The 14,904-nt window shown below is 38.7% G+C and overlaps 1 protein-coding gene across 8 annotated transcripts in view; it reads left to right on the top strand.

The window, feature by feature from the left end:
- Window positions 1-14,904, top strand: part of ddah1 (dimethylarginine dimethylaminohydrolase 1) — a 29,265-nt gene extending 14,361 nt beyond the window's left edge. For 3 of the 8 annotated variants that reach the window (XM_023792811.2, XM_023792810.2, XM_023792813.2), the window contains 6 exons: window positions 2,573-2,652; window positions 7,343-7,442; window positions 7,899-7,972; window positions 9,236-9,355; window positions 11,254-11,397; window positions 13,063-14,904. In XM_023792811.2, coding sequence (XP_023648579.2) covers window positions 2,573-2,652; window positions 7,343-7,442; window positions 7,899-7,972; window positions 9,236-9,355; window positions 11,254-11,397; window positions 13,063-13,176 — 632 coding nt within the window. In that variant the 3' untranslated portion in view covers window positions 13,177-14,904. Of the gene's footprint in view, window positions 1-435; window positions 451-2,572; window positions 2,653-6,363; window positions 6,427-7,342; window positions 7,443-7,898; window positions 7,973-9,235; window positions 9,356-11,253; window positions 11,398-13,062 lie in introns of those variants that run through there. The other 5 variants (XM_023792812.2, XM_023792815.2, XM_023792809.2 and 2 more) reach the window with 3 other exon arrangements.

Raw genomic sequence — 14,904 nt, 5'->3', positions numbered from 1 at the left:
CCACTTTACAGTAAAGTCCCTCTTGCCACTTGTAAATGGTAGTAACTATAATATAATATAACTATAATAAAAAGAAAACTGTGTTGTGTTATAACTTGTTTAAAATCGTCTATTAATAATTTACAAAGTGTTACAACCTAATTAATATCCAGATTATAAACCATTCATAAACTCTTTGTATGGGTAGCCTTATTGTAAAATGGCACCAAATTTTCTGTTTGTGTACAGATACAGTTACTTCCTATGTGTATTAGTATCATACTAATCACTATGAAATCTGACAAGTTGTTTCCTGTAAACTGAGCCGAGCTCTTATGTGTAGTTTGGACGTCTTTTTGAGTAGAGATGCCTGCTATTCCCAGAAGTGTCTGGAAAGTATATGTTTCCATTTCGGTCTGTCTAGTTTCAGAGCTGGTTCATTATTTTTCTATGAGGCCCTGACTGCTATAGGTAGGTGAGTGCCTGAATGACTAGCCCTCCAAAAACAGATGGCAGCAGAACTCTGAAAGCATTTCATATGAGCTTACTAGCTTGTCTGCTTGGATCGCATGAAACAATTTTTAGACTTGAGTTGACCGTTACTGAGAATGCATGCGTTTCATTTGGAATTCCGGTGGCATGGTGTCTCTGAATAGTTTTGTGGTAGAAAATGACTTTTTTCCAAGTGTATGGGGGTGTGTGAACAAATTTTGGATCGTACATTTATTCAATGTCATGTAGCAAATCAATGCCAGTCAGCCAATGTCTGTAAGAACAACAGAAAACAAACACTCAAAGAGCTGACATCTTGCTAATTGATTTTCTTGCCAATAGAATACAATTACACCACAATTACGGTCAACAAGAAAATGATCACTTTTTATAAGTAATCCTGTTGATGTTCTGAACACACTGTCTATGTCCTATCTGGAAGATAGAAGAGAAGCTCCTTGGAACATCTGTTAGCCTGGATGTGTCCATCAAAGAACTCACTTGGATTGCTTAAAGTAAACATGTTTGCTGAGAGACGTTATTATCTGGATGGAAAAGTTACTATACGAATGAAATGGTTCAGCTGGTCTCTGGCACAGCCTCTTTATTCTTGATGATGGATGATGAATATTGCTGTCACTGTCATATTTCCAGTACCTCGTTTGAAATGGTGCCACCTTGCTCCAGCACAGAAAATGGCCTGAAATGGATATACTCTTATTATAGTTATAGTTATTATAGTTATTCAGAAGAAAATTCTTTTTAACTTTACTTTGGTGGTCACGGTGTTGCTTTGAAGTACTTTTACATTACTTTTAGTACAGTTATGTAGTTTTCTTTGCCGTTTCTCTTCACAGTGCTGTGTAAAGCCTTGTGGGAGGAAGACTAACTGTCTGCCAGTGACCTGATCAGAGATCTTACGGTGTTAGTTTTGGGTGCTAAGGAGGTGGATTGGGCTGCAGCAGAACACTCTGAGGGAAGCCTTTTTAAAACCTTTTAGGCTGTTACAAGCTGGAACATTCATTTTAGTACCTTCTTTTCTAAACCAGGGATATATAGGGTGAGGATGAAAAGCAGTCGAGTGAGTCAGCCAGGGTATGGGGAGTGGTGGGGGGGGGAGGGGACGTCGGGGGGGGGGGGGGGGGGGGGGGAGCTTGATGCAAGGGGCCAAAGCAGTGGAACGGAATGTGACATTGAAAAAGCTGCCCTGTGCTGCCAGCCGCTTTTTTGTTACTTTCTTTCTTTCTTTCTCTCTCTCTTTCTTTCTTTCTTTTTTTCTTTCTCAGCCTAATTGTGGGACCTTCGCATTTCGGTCTCTGTTCAGAGAGCCTTAGCCAGCCCGAGTCTCCCAAGCGCAGTTAGTATTCAGGTGAAAATGTTCCCGGGCTGCGGTTTGCGCACTTTCCCCACGGCTGATAATTGTTTGATTTAGTGGGGGTGGGGGGGGGGGCTGTTGGGATTGTTGTCCCTTGACATTCAGTTTCCTGGAATTTTATTAAATTTGGCTGGCAGTGCGCCTAATTGTTTAATTCCTAAAACAATGAGCAGCTCTGGAGATGAGCTGGTTTGAAGCATATGAAGAGGTGGCACTTAAGTATAATTGTACATTGTGCTCATGGAAAAATTGGAGGAATATTATCCGTTTTATTTCTGTTATTTATTTTGAGCTGTATTTGCACTTGTTAAACATCTACCAAATGGCAGTGCATAGCAAAACACAGTGTAGCAGTACTGTTGACTATTTCATTTGTATCTGTAATGCATAAATACTTCCTATCAGAATATGAAATATATATATTGAGGGTCATTGGAGAAAGTAAAATGTATTTTCCCATAATAGTTTCTGGTATATTTGCGATTGATTTTTTTTTATGGCAAAATGTGGTTTATACACCTAAATACATTTATACATTATACTTAAGTAATATGTTTCATGGAGCTTGGTCTAAAGTATGCAATTTTCTTTTTTATTTGTTCACAAGTTAAATTTTTTAACCACGTCCTTACATAGACAGACATTAAAATCTGATGACATTGTGACCTGTTAAACATGCTTTTTCTACTGTGTATTTACTAATCTTGTTTTTCCGTTGCTCCTAAGGCTGGGAGGTTGTTAGTACCTCTGGGTGGACCTGCTACAGGTCACTGCTCATTGCTTTGCCACCAAATGTACCTAATTATGTAAGTAAATTGATATTACCCAATCTGCACTTCAGCTAAATGGACCTGTCACACATTGCTCATGCATTTAAGAGAGCTAACTTGCAGTGAAACTAATTTATTTTCCCATTAATCAACCTCACGTAACATTAGAAGCATATATGAATTTGTATAAGTGTTCAGAATTGGCCTGTTTTAGTATGCGTGATGTATTTTTACATATAACAATGTGAATGATAGGCCTTTCATTTTCCCAGGGGCTGTAATTAAATTATTGAGACAGGTTCTCCATTATCGCATGATTTAATTTAAGTTAACTTATCTGGACTCAAGGAGCAGCCTGAATTACATGTTACAAAAGAGTCGCTACGCTGCTGTGCAAATTGCCATTGAGAAAGCGTAAGTCTTTGTCATAGGCTTTAGAATGCTATTTTGTGACTCAATTTGGAGAGCTCTTTTCCCTCAGATATGGGCCTTTAGCAACTCGATGCAATATCATTCACCCTGGTTAAATAAAAGCCACAGTGGGCCTGCGCTTTTTGCTGCGTTTTTTTTTTCCCCCATCTGCCGAGGAATGCCTGGAATGTGACAGCCCGGCTTCCACGGCCCTCATGAATTTTAAATGCTTTTCAAATTCAAAACAGGACACCCAGCGTGTGGTCAGTGGTGTAGGTATTATGGGATATTAGGTATCCCACAGATAATGACTGATCCGCCTGCCCAGGTGCATTTTTGGCCTTCTTTGCTTCTTGAGAGAAAATGGAGTGTTCTTCCATCCAAAAGATAACAACTGATCATTTTGTTACCCTGCATTAGAAAGAAATACTCTCTGAGTCCTTGTGCAAGGCCCACATTTAATGTTAAGAACTTCTAACTATATAAATGAGCCATTGTTTACCATTTTCTGTAGCAGTATAAAACATGTTTCCTTTAGATTGTTGTATTCCTTCCATTTTTAACCATTTTACACCCAGAAAGTCACTTTTTACATGCTGACAGTCTTCTCTGTGTCATAAAGTGAATTTAAACACTTTTAAAAATCCCTTTCTCATCAAGGGAACCACAAGCCAACAGGAATACATCACATGACTGTACCAGCAACCTCAGTATTAAACCAAAGCTTTCAAGCTTTTCAAATCCCCTGAAGTGTCGTTTGAAATTATATCTTTGGTATGCAGAATCTCAATTCATTTTTTGAATAATAGCCTGTGGATTTTCTGACGGCTGTGTCTGGCATGCCCGTGCCGTGGTTCTCCCATAAGCCTAAGCAGAGAGCAAAATATGAAGGTATAGATGTAAAGAGGAGTGACCTGGAAACAGACTTTCTCCGTCATTAACGTCTTGGTGTCACAGTGGAGTCCAGGGAGACACTGAGCTGGCACAGTGGGATACGTGGCTACAGCTAAGGCGATGAGAATCAGCGCTCGTTTATTAAAATTGAGGCAGTATCTTGTAAAAGTTCCAGGCAAGGTAAAATAGGGTAATTGTTTTTCATTGCTGTATAATAGAAAACCAGGCCAATTATGATTCCAACAGCACAATGCATGGCATTTATTTGGGTTTTTATTGTCTAGAAAGGCTATTAATTTGATTGACTGTAGAGCAATTATCTAGATTATGCATTGTTTTCTCTTATAAGGAATAGGGCCCATGTTACTATGAAATATGGAGCAGTACAGTAGTACTACAGTACTCATTTGGCATAGACACATAATGTTCACATTGAAGGATGCTGGAATGACGTATGATGTTAATGTTAACTGATAAAGATTGTGATAAGCATAACCGTAATTAGAAAGAAGCTATATTGTTTAATTCCAAGATGGTGAAGATTATTAAATGATATATGCTTGGGAGTAACTACTATTTCCTTAAAGTAAATCAATATCGATAACATTGTTGATGGAGAGGAGTTGATAGATGAGATGCTGATTTCCACCTCTGACAAAATAGCTACCAGGTGCTCAACGTGCCATTTGATGCCATTATTGTGTCCCATTCATATAAGTCAAAGTATCCTACAAACTTAAATGACAGGAGTTATTAGAATGCACTGAAATATGTCTTAGAGTACAATGTTGTATAAATGAGGTCTCCCCTACCCCCCTGTCTAATTTGAGATAAATTACACTAAACAACGTCCCTGTTTGATTCGGAATGTGGACGTTGAGTAACTTGCAGGACTCCTGAGCTAAAAGGTTGACTTGGCTTTTGTTCAGGATTGTTTCAGGGGGGAAATTCATTCCACAGCTTAGCCTCAAAGCCAGGCTTTCGGGTCAGTGGAGAGAGAAGCCTAGAGGAAAGAGTCACACATATGGGAAGCTGAAATAACAGCTCCAAGCAGCCACATAGCAATACCTAACATTACTACAGGATTATTATGTTCACTGTACTGCAGTGAGCTGCAGAGTAAACTACTCTATTAGAAGTGAATAGGGCGTGGTAGGTGATCTGCCAACACTGCCTTCTTTTGCGGAACAAGAATTTCATGTAGTTCTATTTGGACAACAGAATGTTCTGTCAGTGGTATAATTTATTTGTGCTGAATACTTCGATGAACTTTTGTCCACAGCTAGTTGACTCCATTATGTGGATGGGTATTTAACAAAACAAATCTAGATGTTTGCCTTTTATGGTGGCAGAACTCTACCAAACTGCTTATAGGTGTGTGTGAGTGAATGGTATGTGCCGTGCAAAGGGCTGGGACCCCATCCTGGGTAATTCCCTGCCTTGCTCCTGTAGCTTCCAGGATAGATTCCAGACCACCAATGACCCTGAATAGGACAAGCAGGTATAGTATGGTGGCAGAATTCATTTAGGGACATCTAACAAACAACTTGAGGTCTTATTTGCATCTTAGTTTTTATATTTTAATCGCCATTATTACACGGCTCTCTGGAATGCTTGATTCTGATTGGTCAGTTGAGACATTTGCAGGTTTGTTCTTTTCAAATAATAACCGCTCCAAAGTAATAACGCATAGCCGGTACTACTTGTATGTTTGAAATCCCTCCGCGCCAACAAAGATTACCGTTTAAAAATGTTAATTTAAAACAAATATGCCAATAAAATGTTTCAAATTCATATTCATGTCCAGTTTTTTTCCTTATGTGGCAAGTAGCCGTGTAATAAGCGGTTGCCTGTACATTATCCCTCACGTAATGTACAGAGGATCAGTATAGCAGAAAGTGAAAAAGCAAACCACTTGATTACATAACCTATGATGGCTGATTCTGATGAAGTTTGGTGTACATCTGTTGAATTTAATGTTTGTGAAATTGTAGCTTATTTGTTGTTTACCTCAATACTTTGCCTTTTTTAGGTTGTTGGTTAGGGTTAGCTGCAGTTCGTCAGTCTTCAGCATCATAAGTGCATCTTGTGCATTATTAGTTTCTTTGATGGATACATAATTATACCCAATTGCATCTTGAACACTGAGAAAATTACACATGCAAACATAAAGGCATCTCTTGAACATGCAGGAAAGAAATGAAAGACCCAAGCCCCACAACTCTTCCCAGTTCATCATTGCCTGTTTTGAGGTATTTGTGTGGTTAACTCCTGAACTCTGGTGGTATGGACAAGTTGTGTCCCATAATGCTGTAGGAAATGCCTTTAGGGTGATGCAATTGCTATTCCACAAAATCTGGAATGTTCCTGCGGAGCATGCAGCTGTGATAGCAGCAGCTCCTGTGTGCCACATGGGGTGACTTGAGCAGTGTTTGTGCTTGGTGACTGAAGAGAAGGTCCTGATAGAGGAACAGAACCCTGGATTTCATCAGCTAGTACAGAGTGGTATTGAAACTTAAAATATTCTGTCTTATTTCTTGCAAACCCTAAAATCTGAAGCTGGATTCTATATTTACTGCAGCTACGCAACAACGACGGTGTAATTAATTAGGAGATGTGTGCATGAGAAAGATATAGAGTGATAATATACTTTTCTAGATCATAAAACATGGCAAATGATTTTTTTAGCAATGTCGAAGGAATGGGTGAAGCAAAATCTTTACTCCGAGCTTATCTGATTTGTCATGTTCCTTATGTCCGGAAGTTATTGTATATGTGTGCTCAGGAAAACATTAGTGTCCTAAATGGAGGAGAAGGAACTTTGATTGCCCTTAAAATTTCTTTAAAGACTTATTTTTCTTCACCTCAGAGTGTTGTTTACACAGGTGCTGTCTTATCTGTGCCAGGAAGTCAAATGTTTGTCCAAATCACTTAATGGTCTTCCAAAAAGGCTACCTCATCATTGTATAAATGTGAGGAGCAGCTCTAAATGAGTCTGGCCTATAGCGCTGCCCACCTTGGTGACTTAATACCTTGGCTTAGCCCTTTGACTATATCCAGAGACAGACTGACCTTATTGCATGAAGTGTGTATGGGGGAAAAAGTCTTACTTTACAATTTACCTACTTTTCTGACCCCTAAAGTGGAAGTATTAAATAAAGAGCAACCTTGTGGCATTTGTCAAACAGCTGTTTTAAGGAAAGAGAGAATGCAACAAGTAGCACAAAGCTACTTATATTTATTTATATTTATCATCTCAGACTTTCTAGCCAGGAAAAAGTCTTGGTTCTGATTATTAGTTTTGTTGACACATAACTATATTGTCACACTTGCTTAATGTTCTCTTCCACGGAAGCAGATTTTGCTAGAGAGAAATGTGTATTTGCAATGGTGCTAATCCAGAAACATGCTTTTTTTGCAGACCAAAGCCATGAAGAGTGCCCTGCAAGAGCTGAACTTCAAAATTGTAGAAATGAAGGATGATACTGCCACCTTGGACGGGGGAGATGTACTGTTCACAGGTGCAGGACTATATTACTTGGCAACATGGAGTACAGTACCATAATCTGCTCATATAAATAGTAAATACTGCAGAATATTGGTCTCACTCTTCAGTAACAAAGTGTTCCACCTTAACATCTTGCAGTAGAAGAAGAGCTTCAAAATATTGCAAGCATCCAAATATCTGGACATTTTGTAACAGTTCCGCTGCAAATTAAATGTGGCTCATTCAGCCTCAAAAGGTTGGAACGCTCACAAGTACACCTAATTGGGTTGCTAGACGTTGTTTCCTTTGTCTTCCTCTTGGTAAAATTAGTTTCACATGACAAGGCAAAAATGCTAAACGTTTTGTGTCGACCTGAACTCATGAGCTGAAATTGCCTAGCAGCTATACCTTTTGGCTTTTCAGCATCAAGCGTCAGTTTTGTACTGTGCTGATGGAAGGCATCCTGATCTGTGCTCTTTCAACTGTGCAGGGAGAGAGTTTTTCGTCGGTTTATCCAAGAGGACCAACCACCGTGGGATAGAAATCCTTGCAGGGGCATTCAAGGTCAGATGGTTCTGCTGGATTTAATTTATTCAGTTCATAGTCAGTCTCTGACCTCTACCTTCGACATGGCATATAAGTACAGTTCTGGTGCATATTTCTCAACATTGTTCATGAGACTTTTGGCTAAAATAGTTATATCAATTTTCATTTCTTACTCTTTATTCCCAGTATATATAAATTATGATGGCTGTTTTAACTACAATGGCTGTTTTAAGCTTCTATTTTTTCACTTTTGTGCCAAGTTGGAATGAAGCTGAACAAGCAACTCTATAGTTAGGTTGAAGCCCACACACTTGGGCGCAGGACAGATGATAGTAGAAAAACTACAATGGAGCAGACCCAAATTTAAATGTTTACTTTACCCATTTTCCCCCTATTGTCTCTGTTGTTTCTGAAACCATTTTGTCCTTGATGAAATTTACAATACTTTTCACTTTTTATGGATTTCATTAGCAAAATTGAAAATGCAAAATGAGATTTTGGTTTTCCTCCATTACTTGCAGCAATGTGTGCAGTAAGATCAAGTAAATCAAGTAAGTTACTGTCATGACATACGAGACGAAAGACTCGAGGACCGATGTTGTGGCAACACAGGAGGGGTTTCATTGAACTCAATGAACAGAGACTGGAAATAAACTGGATTGTGAGGGATCAAAACGATAGGTCTGTAACGGGGGAGGGCACAGGGAATAAGAAGGATTGACATCAATGACTGGACTGGGGATGACAAGACAAACAAGTCCATAAGTATTAACAATGGGCTAACGAGAGACAGCTGGGAGTGATCTCCACATGGAAGTTAGGGAGAAGATGGGGAGGAGACAGGCAGGGATATCACAGTTACAAAATTACAGCTCTGTCTATACTCTATTCTTAGCTAATGATTATATGATGTGACATGAGTTCACATGAGGTGCTTATATATATTTTTTTCTTTTTTTATTACAAAGGTTTATTTAAAGATGTATCATTTATTATAAAGTGTTTCACCAAATTTAAAGCAAATTTGCAGGAATCCTCCAGAAAGCCCTTAGATTCTTGTAGATGTTTTTCGTTTGATTTCTGATTTAGTACAAGTATTATATTAAATCAGATTCATTGCATAAGGTACAGAAATACTATATAACATTAAAACATTCCTCTAATACCACTAGACAAGTGGACGTCATTTTGAGACGCACTGAGCCATGAATGGGGTTTCTAAATATGTCATTTGGACAGAGCATTCTTGTGTGCCTCACCCAGTAAGATCTTGTGTTGCAGGACTACCCAGTGTCCACATTACCTGTTTTTGAAGGCCTGCACCTGAAGAGTTTCTGCAGCATGGCAGGGCCAGATCTAATTGCATTTGGCTCCAGTGAACCTGCTCAGAAGACATTGAAGGTATAGAGAGAAATTTCCAGCACTTGGCCGACGCTAACATATGCAGATGTTCCCAGACGGGTATCAGAACATGATTTCACTTTTTGTATTGCATCTAAGAGTTGATGTCCGTGTAACATTTAATATATTTTGCAGGCATGGTGATGTCTATATATAAAAAAGAACAGACGGCAAAGGACACAAGGCTTGGGGACACGCTAGACATCATTGCAGACCACCACAGGGCACATACACTATTGGCAATCTAGAGATACCAATTACCCCCCCCCCCCATATTACAGTCAGCCATTAATAACTCTTTATTGCATTTTTATTATAGAGCAGGGGTCACCAACTCTGGTCCTGGAGGGCTACTATCCAGTAAGTTTTCTATCCTACCTGGATTCTGATGAGCCACAGTAGTTCTCAGGTAAATACCAGGAGCAGGTGTGGCTCATCAGAAACCAGGTAGGATAGAAAACTTACTGGATAGTAGCCCTCCAGGACCGGAGTTGGTGACCCCTGTTATAGAGGATATATCCCTTAATTGATACTCCCTTATGTCATTGTTTCCCAACCCAGTCCTCAGGGGCTCGGGGAACTGGGATGGAGCAAAAACGTGGACTGTCTGGTGGGCCCCGAGGACCGGGATGGTAAACACTGCCTCCCATGATGTGCTCATGGAAGATGTTGCTGCACTGAATATCTATAGATACCTAATTTTTATATTCAAAACAGAAAGAATTTATGGCCAAAAGTGGTATTGTACAGACCAGGGGTGGGCAATCTTATCCGCAAAGGGCCGGTGTATGCAGGTTTTTGGGATAACCTTTAGGTCAGCTGTTCAAACCCAGGTGTGAGGACTCTTCAGCCAATCAGTCCTCTAATTAGTAATATAATTAGGGAGCTGCAGCGAAAAACCCTTTGCGGATAAGATTTCCCACCCCTGGTACAGACAAAGTCAAGGTAGTATGTAAAATGGTAAGTTAGATAAAATGCATTAGAATCTGTAGACAGATTCACCACAGCGTTTTTTTTAAAGAAGGAATGACAGGCCAGAGATATAGGATTCATCTGTGTCCTGATTTTATAATGGCTATGAGAGCTTTGTCAGTGCTGCACAGATGGGCAAGACTGGGGACATACTGTATCCATTTCAAAGGCCATATCAATAACAGGCGAACAATGATGTGTCCGCTATTATGTCATTCCCTGCTAACACACTTATGTCTGACTGAGTTTATCTGGCCTCTGGCTGTCCTTCTTTGATCTTTACTGATAACTGTAGTGTATTGAATTAGTATAACAGGGATATGATCTGCAAGGACAGATATACATTCCCTTGGAAACTTAAATACCAGTTATATATACCTTCATAAAATGGTAGCCATGAAATTTAGATAACTCCCCAACCTCACTAGGTTTTTTGTTAGGAATATTTGAAGTTTTACCTTTAAAACTGCATTCAAAAGATTATGAATTCCATATTTGTTATGTTAAGAAGTACTCAGATGAAATCCCATTTCTATAGAACTAATTAATGTAGTAGTATAGTCTTCCATTCTTCACATGTAGTACAGTCTTGAATTCTTCACATGTAGTATAGTCATCCGTTCCTCAAATTGTTCACCAGCTACTCATTTGCTTTTGTATTTTTTTGTAAGTGCCAAGTGGACAGTAAGTCATGGGACCGAGCTGTGAGTTATTTCATGGTATACTTGCAGTAGCAAAGAGCACTACTTTTAAAAATATAGTACATACTACAGTGGAAGGACAATACATTTTTACTTTTCTACTTGTATAAATGAAAGAATAAACAAAACCTTGAGGTAAAATGGATGATTGTCTTTTACTGTTTTTACTTCACCACGTGCCAGTCAGTTCCTAAAATCCAGTTACTTTCTCATTTTTTGATGTAGATTTTGCAGCAGACGGGTGATCATCATTATAAAACGCTGATATTGCCCGATGACGCAGCTGCTAACTGTGTGTTCATGAATCTATCTGGAAAAGGACAAGTGTTGCTACACTGTACACCGGAGGAGTACCCAAACAGTGCCAAGGTAAGGTTTATCACATTCAAACTTTTTACCCGATAATTCACCTGAAGCAAATGCTAAAAGCATCTTGTAGTTGGGGTTGTACTTCACAGATTGAGCTCTGGGACCCAGGTCACAGCTTGAACTTGGTTTGCCTTTGTTCTGCTGAGGAAGAGAGTAAATCACCTTACTGTTTGTTGCAGTGTTTCATACGTCTGTGAGTTATTTTTTTTACTAGTGATGTAAATATTGCGTTACTTCTGAAAGATAAGCCAATGTACATAGAATCTGCTCATTCATAACATGAAAAGATGGAAGATCAGGTAGAAACATGAGTCAGAGCAGCAATAGGTGCTCTGTCCTTTTTTATAAAAACAAAATTCTGTCCATCCACTCATCAATATTCTATATTGTTGGGAGCCTGGATCCTATTCTTAGGAGCACAGGGCATGAGGCAGGGAAAAGAGTAAGCAGTGGTAATTTCATAAGTAATGTGTCTGTTTATTCAGAAAAAGCCAGAATATGTAATTAAATGAGCTTCACAGTTTCTGATCATTTGAGGACACTAGAACAGATGCTGTCAACATGCAGCAGAATTACTCTGGTTTTACTCTATAAAACGGCAAGAAGAAATAGGCAACTTAGTTTTGTATTTGTTTAGGCCTGTGAAATGTTTGCTAAAATGGTTCTTTCTCAACTGAAAAAAATCACCTAAAAAAATAATGGTGGGGGAGGGGTAAGATTTTTGAATGTCCAACATTCTAAGAAGGTAAAATATATAAAAGCTTTAAAGTACATCTTACTCATTTAGAAAAATATAAATATTCTTTTTTACTTAAGCTAAGGGTCAGTTAAGACAGAAAATAAGCCAAAAAATGTAATGGAGTGATGTTTTATCTAGATAGCCTCATGGCTTCATTTTCCATGGCATGGAGCCAATTTGAAGGTTCAAGCATGTCTGGTGGCTTCTCTTAATGCAAAGCATTTTTACTAAGAACCCTCTGGCTGTGTTAAGTTCAGCTATTATATAAGTGCCCTACATTTAACAAATTCAGGTATTGGTTCAGAGTGAATTACTTTCAGTTTGCTGGGGGTTGACAAGATTTAGCAAGCATGTAACAATGAATTATATCACTTCAGAAGGGTTTTTTTTTCTACCCCTAGCAAACGGTTCATATTGAAATTAGACCCCAGCTGAAAAGCACAGTCACCCTTCTGGAAGCTGTTTGAGGACATTAGTTTAGTAATGTAATGTTGAGGTCTGATAAAGAGTTTCCTCTTGCCAGTGTCCTAAGTGCTTTATTTTAAGTGCAATAATAGCGACATTGGGACTCCTTACATCATAGGTTTGGAATTTGATTATAGTTATAACTTGTGGACTTACTGCTGTGCAGACCCAGAAATGTGAGGAACTATTCCTTCTTGGAAGAGCGCAAGGAAAACACTACTTCTCATCTGGAGGACCTCCAAACAATGACACATTGGTTTATAAGGATTTTTTTGAGGTGTTGTAACATCTTTCACTTTTGTTAGAGATTAAGAGAGAGGGAATACCGAGGTTTCTAGATAGACTTTTGCTACTGCTGTCAAGTATTACAATTCTTGTGAAGTTGTTTTTGACTGCGATTCACAGTGTTTTTGACTTTAATGTTGTTACACAGACAGACTGCCGGCCTTTTTTTTTTCCAGGTTTTCGAGAGGCTTACGGACCACCTTCTCTTTCCGGTCCCAAACAGTGAGATGTCCAAAGTGGATGGTGGTCTGTCTTGCTGCTCCGTACTCATCAGCAAGACGGGAAGCTGAATGCGCTCATTGAGATGTCCATGAAACTCCTGGTTACCGTGCATTACTTATAGGTGTCATAATAACAAAAACCATATTACATACTGAGTTCACTCATTAATAGTCCTTGACAGCTGTATGTGCTATTTGCCTCAGTTGTTTGGCACTAAATCAATGTAATAAACACAGTGTTGCTAAATCTAACATTTTAAACAGGCGGTACCAGAAATTACGAAATTACCTAAGATGCTAAAGGGCCAGAAAGCCCATTACACGTTCCTAGTTGTGATCTAAAGTTCTGTCATATACATTGTCGGTTTTTGTTTAATTTAACCCATCTTGTATTTTTTATGACACTTTTCAAGTATCTTATGCTGCTCTGTGTAATAACTGACGCAAACCTGATTTATAATTTGTTCTTGAAAGATTTCAAACTTCTTTTGGAAAATTGGGACATAATCACAGGTAGAAACACTTAGAGTTTATAATGCTTGCACATTATACCTTCTGAATCAGCCACCATGATTAAGGTTTGTAAAGTATGTGATAAAGTAGTTGTGTGAAAATGAAATTCAGTTTGGGGTGTTTAGTCCTTTTTTATCTCTTGAGTGTTACTAATATCAAGTAAAGTTTTTGTTCTGTCGCATCCGTATCCTTGAACGTTTCCACAACCCATTTGATTTAATCAGCTATGAAAATTAACATCCACGCAAATATATATATATGAGAATGTATATTAATGAGTGAATGTTTTTATTCATATATATATTCCATCATTTTTTAAGGTCACTTGATGTCATCCTATGATTCATGAGGAGGCACTGTTGGATAAGCTGCCCGTCATCACTGGCATTAGAAAGTCGCTTTTGCCTTCTACCTGGCTGGTTTTTCTTCGGTCCCAGTGTCTCCATGTTGTTCTTGCGTCCTACTCTCTTAGAAGTTTTGAGCCTGGAAGCAACCTGCCGCTCAGTTTAGCCTTCTGCCAGAAGATCCAGGATTTAAGCAAGATTTAACAATGCAGATTCTTAAAAGTTATGGAGTGGTTTCAATTTTTTCCAGAGATACGTGTGTGTGTGTGTGTGTGTTGTATATATTTGTTTTTTCTTCCCCCGAGGGACCTTGTCTATAATCAACTTTTACAAACTTGCTGTAGTTCAGCTGTGGAAATATGTTTTTACATATCTTAACGTATTTTCATTTAAGAGCAGCTTTTTAGCTTATAAACACCTTTTGTCCTTGTCTGGTAGTTTATGACAATGACATCATACAATCTGGCAAAGATACAAAATGACCAGCAGTAAAAAAAATGAGGGGGAAAATCATTTTAGACTGGAGAAATAGATATTACGTGAGGTGTTTGGCAGAGGGAATGATGATGACATAATTGCCTTTTATTCGACGGCGAGGTCATGCAGTAAACTGTGCCTCAGATGCTGGCTCAGTGCTTTCGGTCACAGGGCTGAAAATCATACTGGCTAACCACAGTGATTTGTTGCGCTTCTGCACTGTAATCTTGTGCCATTGCGAATAATTAACAGGCAGGGATAATAATCCATTGGAAATCGTTAAAATGTAAAAGGTTTAATCCTAAAATTAGTGCTAATGTTATGTTAGTGTACAACAGTGTCTGCCCTGTGCAGTTGCTATGTATTGCAACATATTGGCATTCAGTATACAGGTAGTTCTCCCTGTATGAGTTTATATCTTCATGATAATTTTATGAGGCAAAAATAAAAACTTCTTTTTTCA

Source organism: Paramormyrops kingsleyae, chromosome 15, assembly GCF_048594095.1.
Source record: "Paramormyrops kingsleyae isolate MSU_618 chromosome 15, PKINGS_0.4, whole genome shotgun sequence".
NCBI classification, from domain to species: Eukaryota; Metazoa; Chordata; class Actinopteri; order Osteoglossiformes; family Mormyridae; genus Paramormyrops; species Paramormyrops kingsleyae.
The sequence above is the reverse complement of the archived record's forward strand: the minus strand, read 5'-3'. Positions and strand labels throughout refer to the sequence as shown.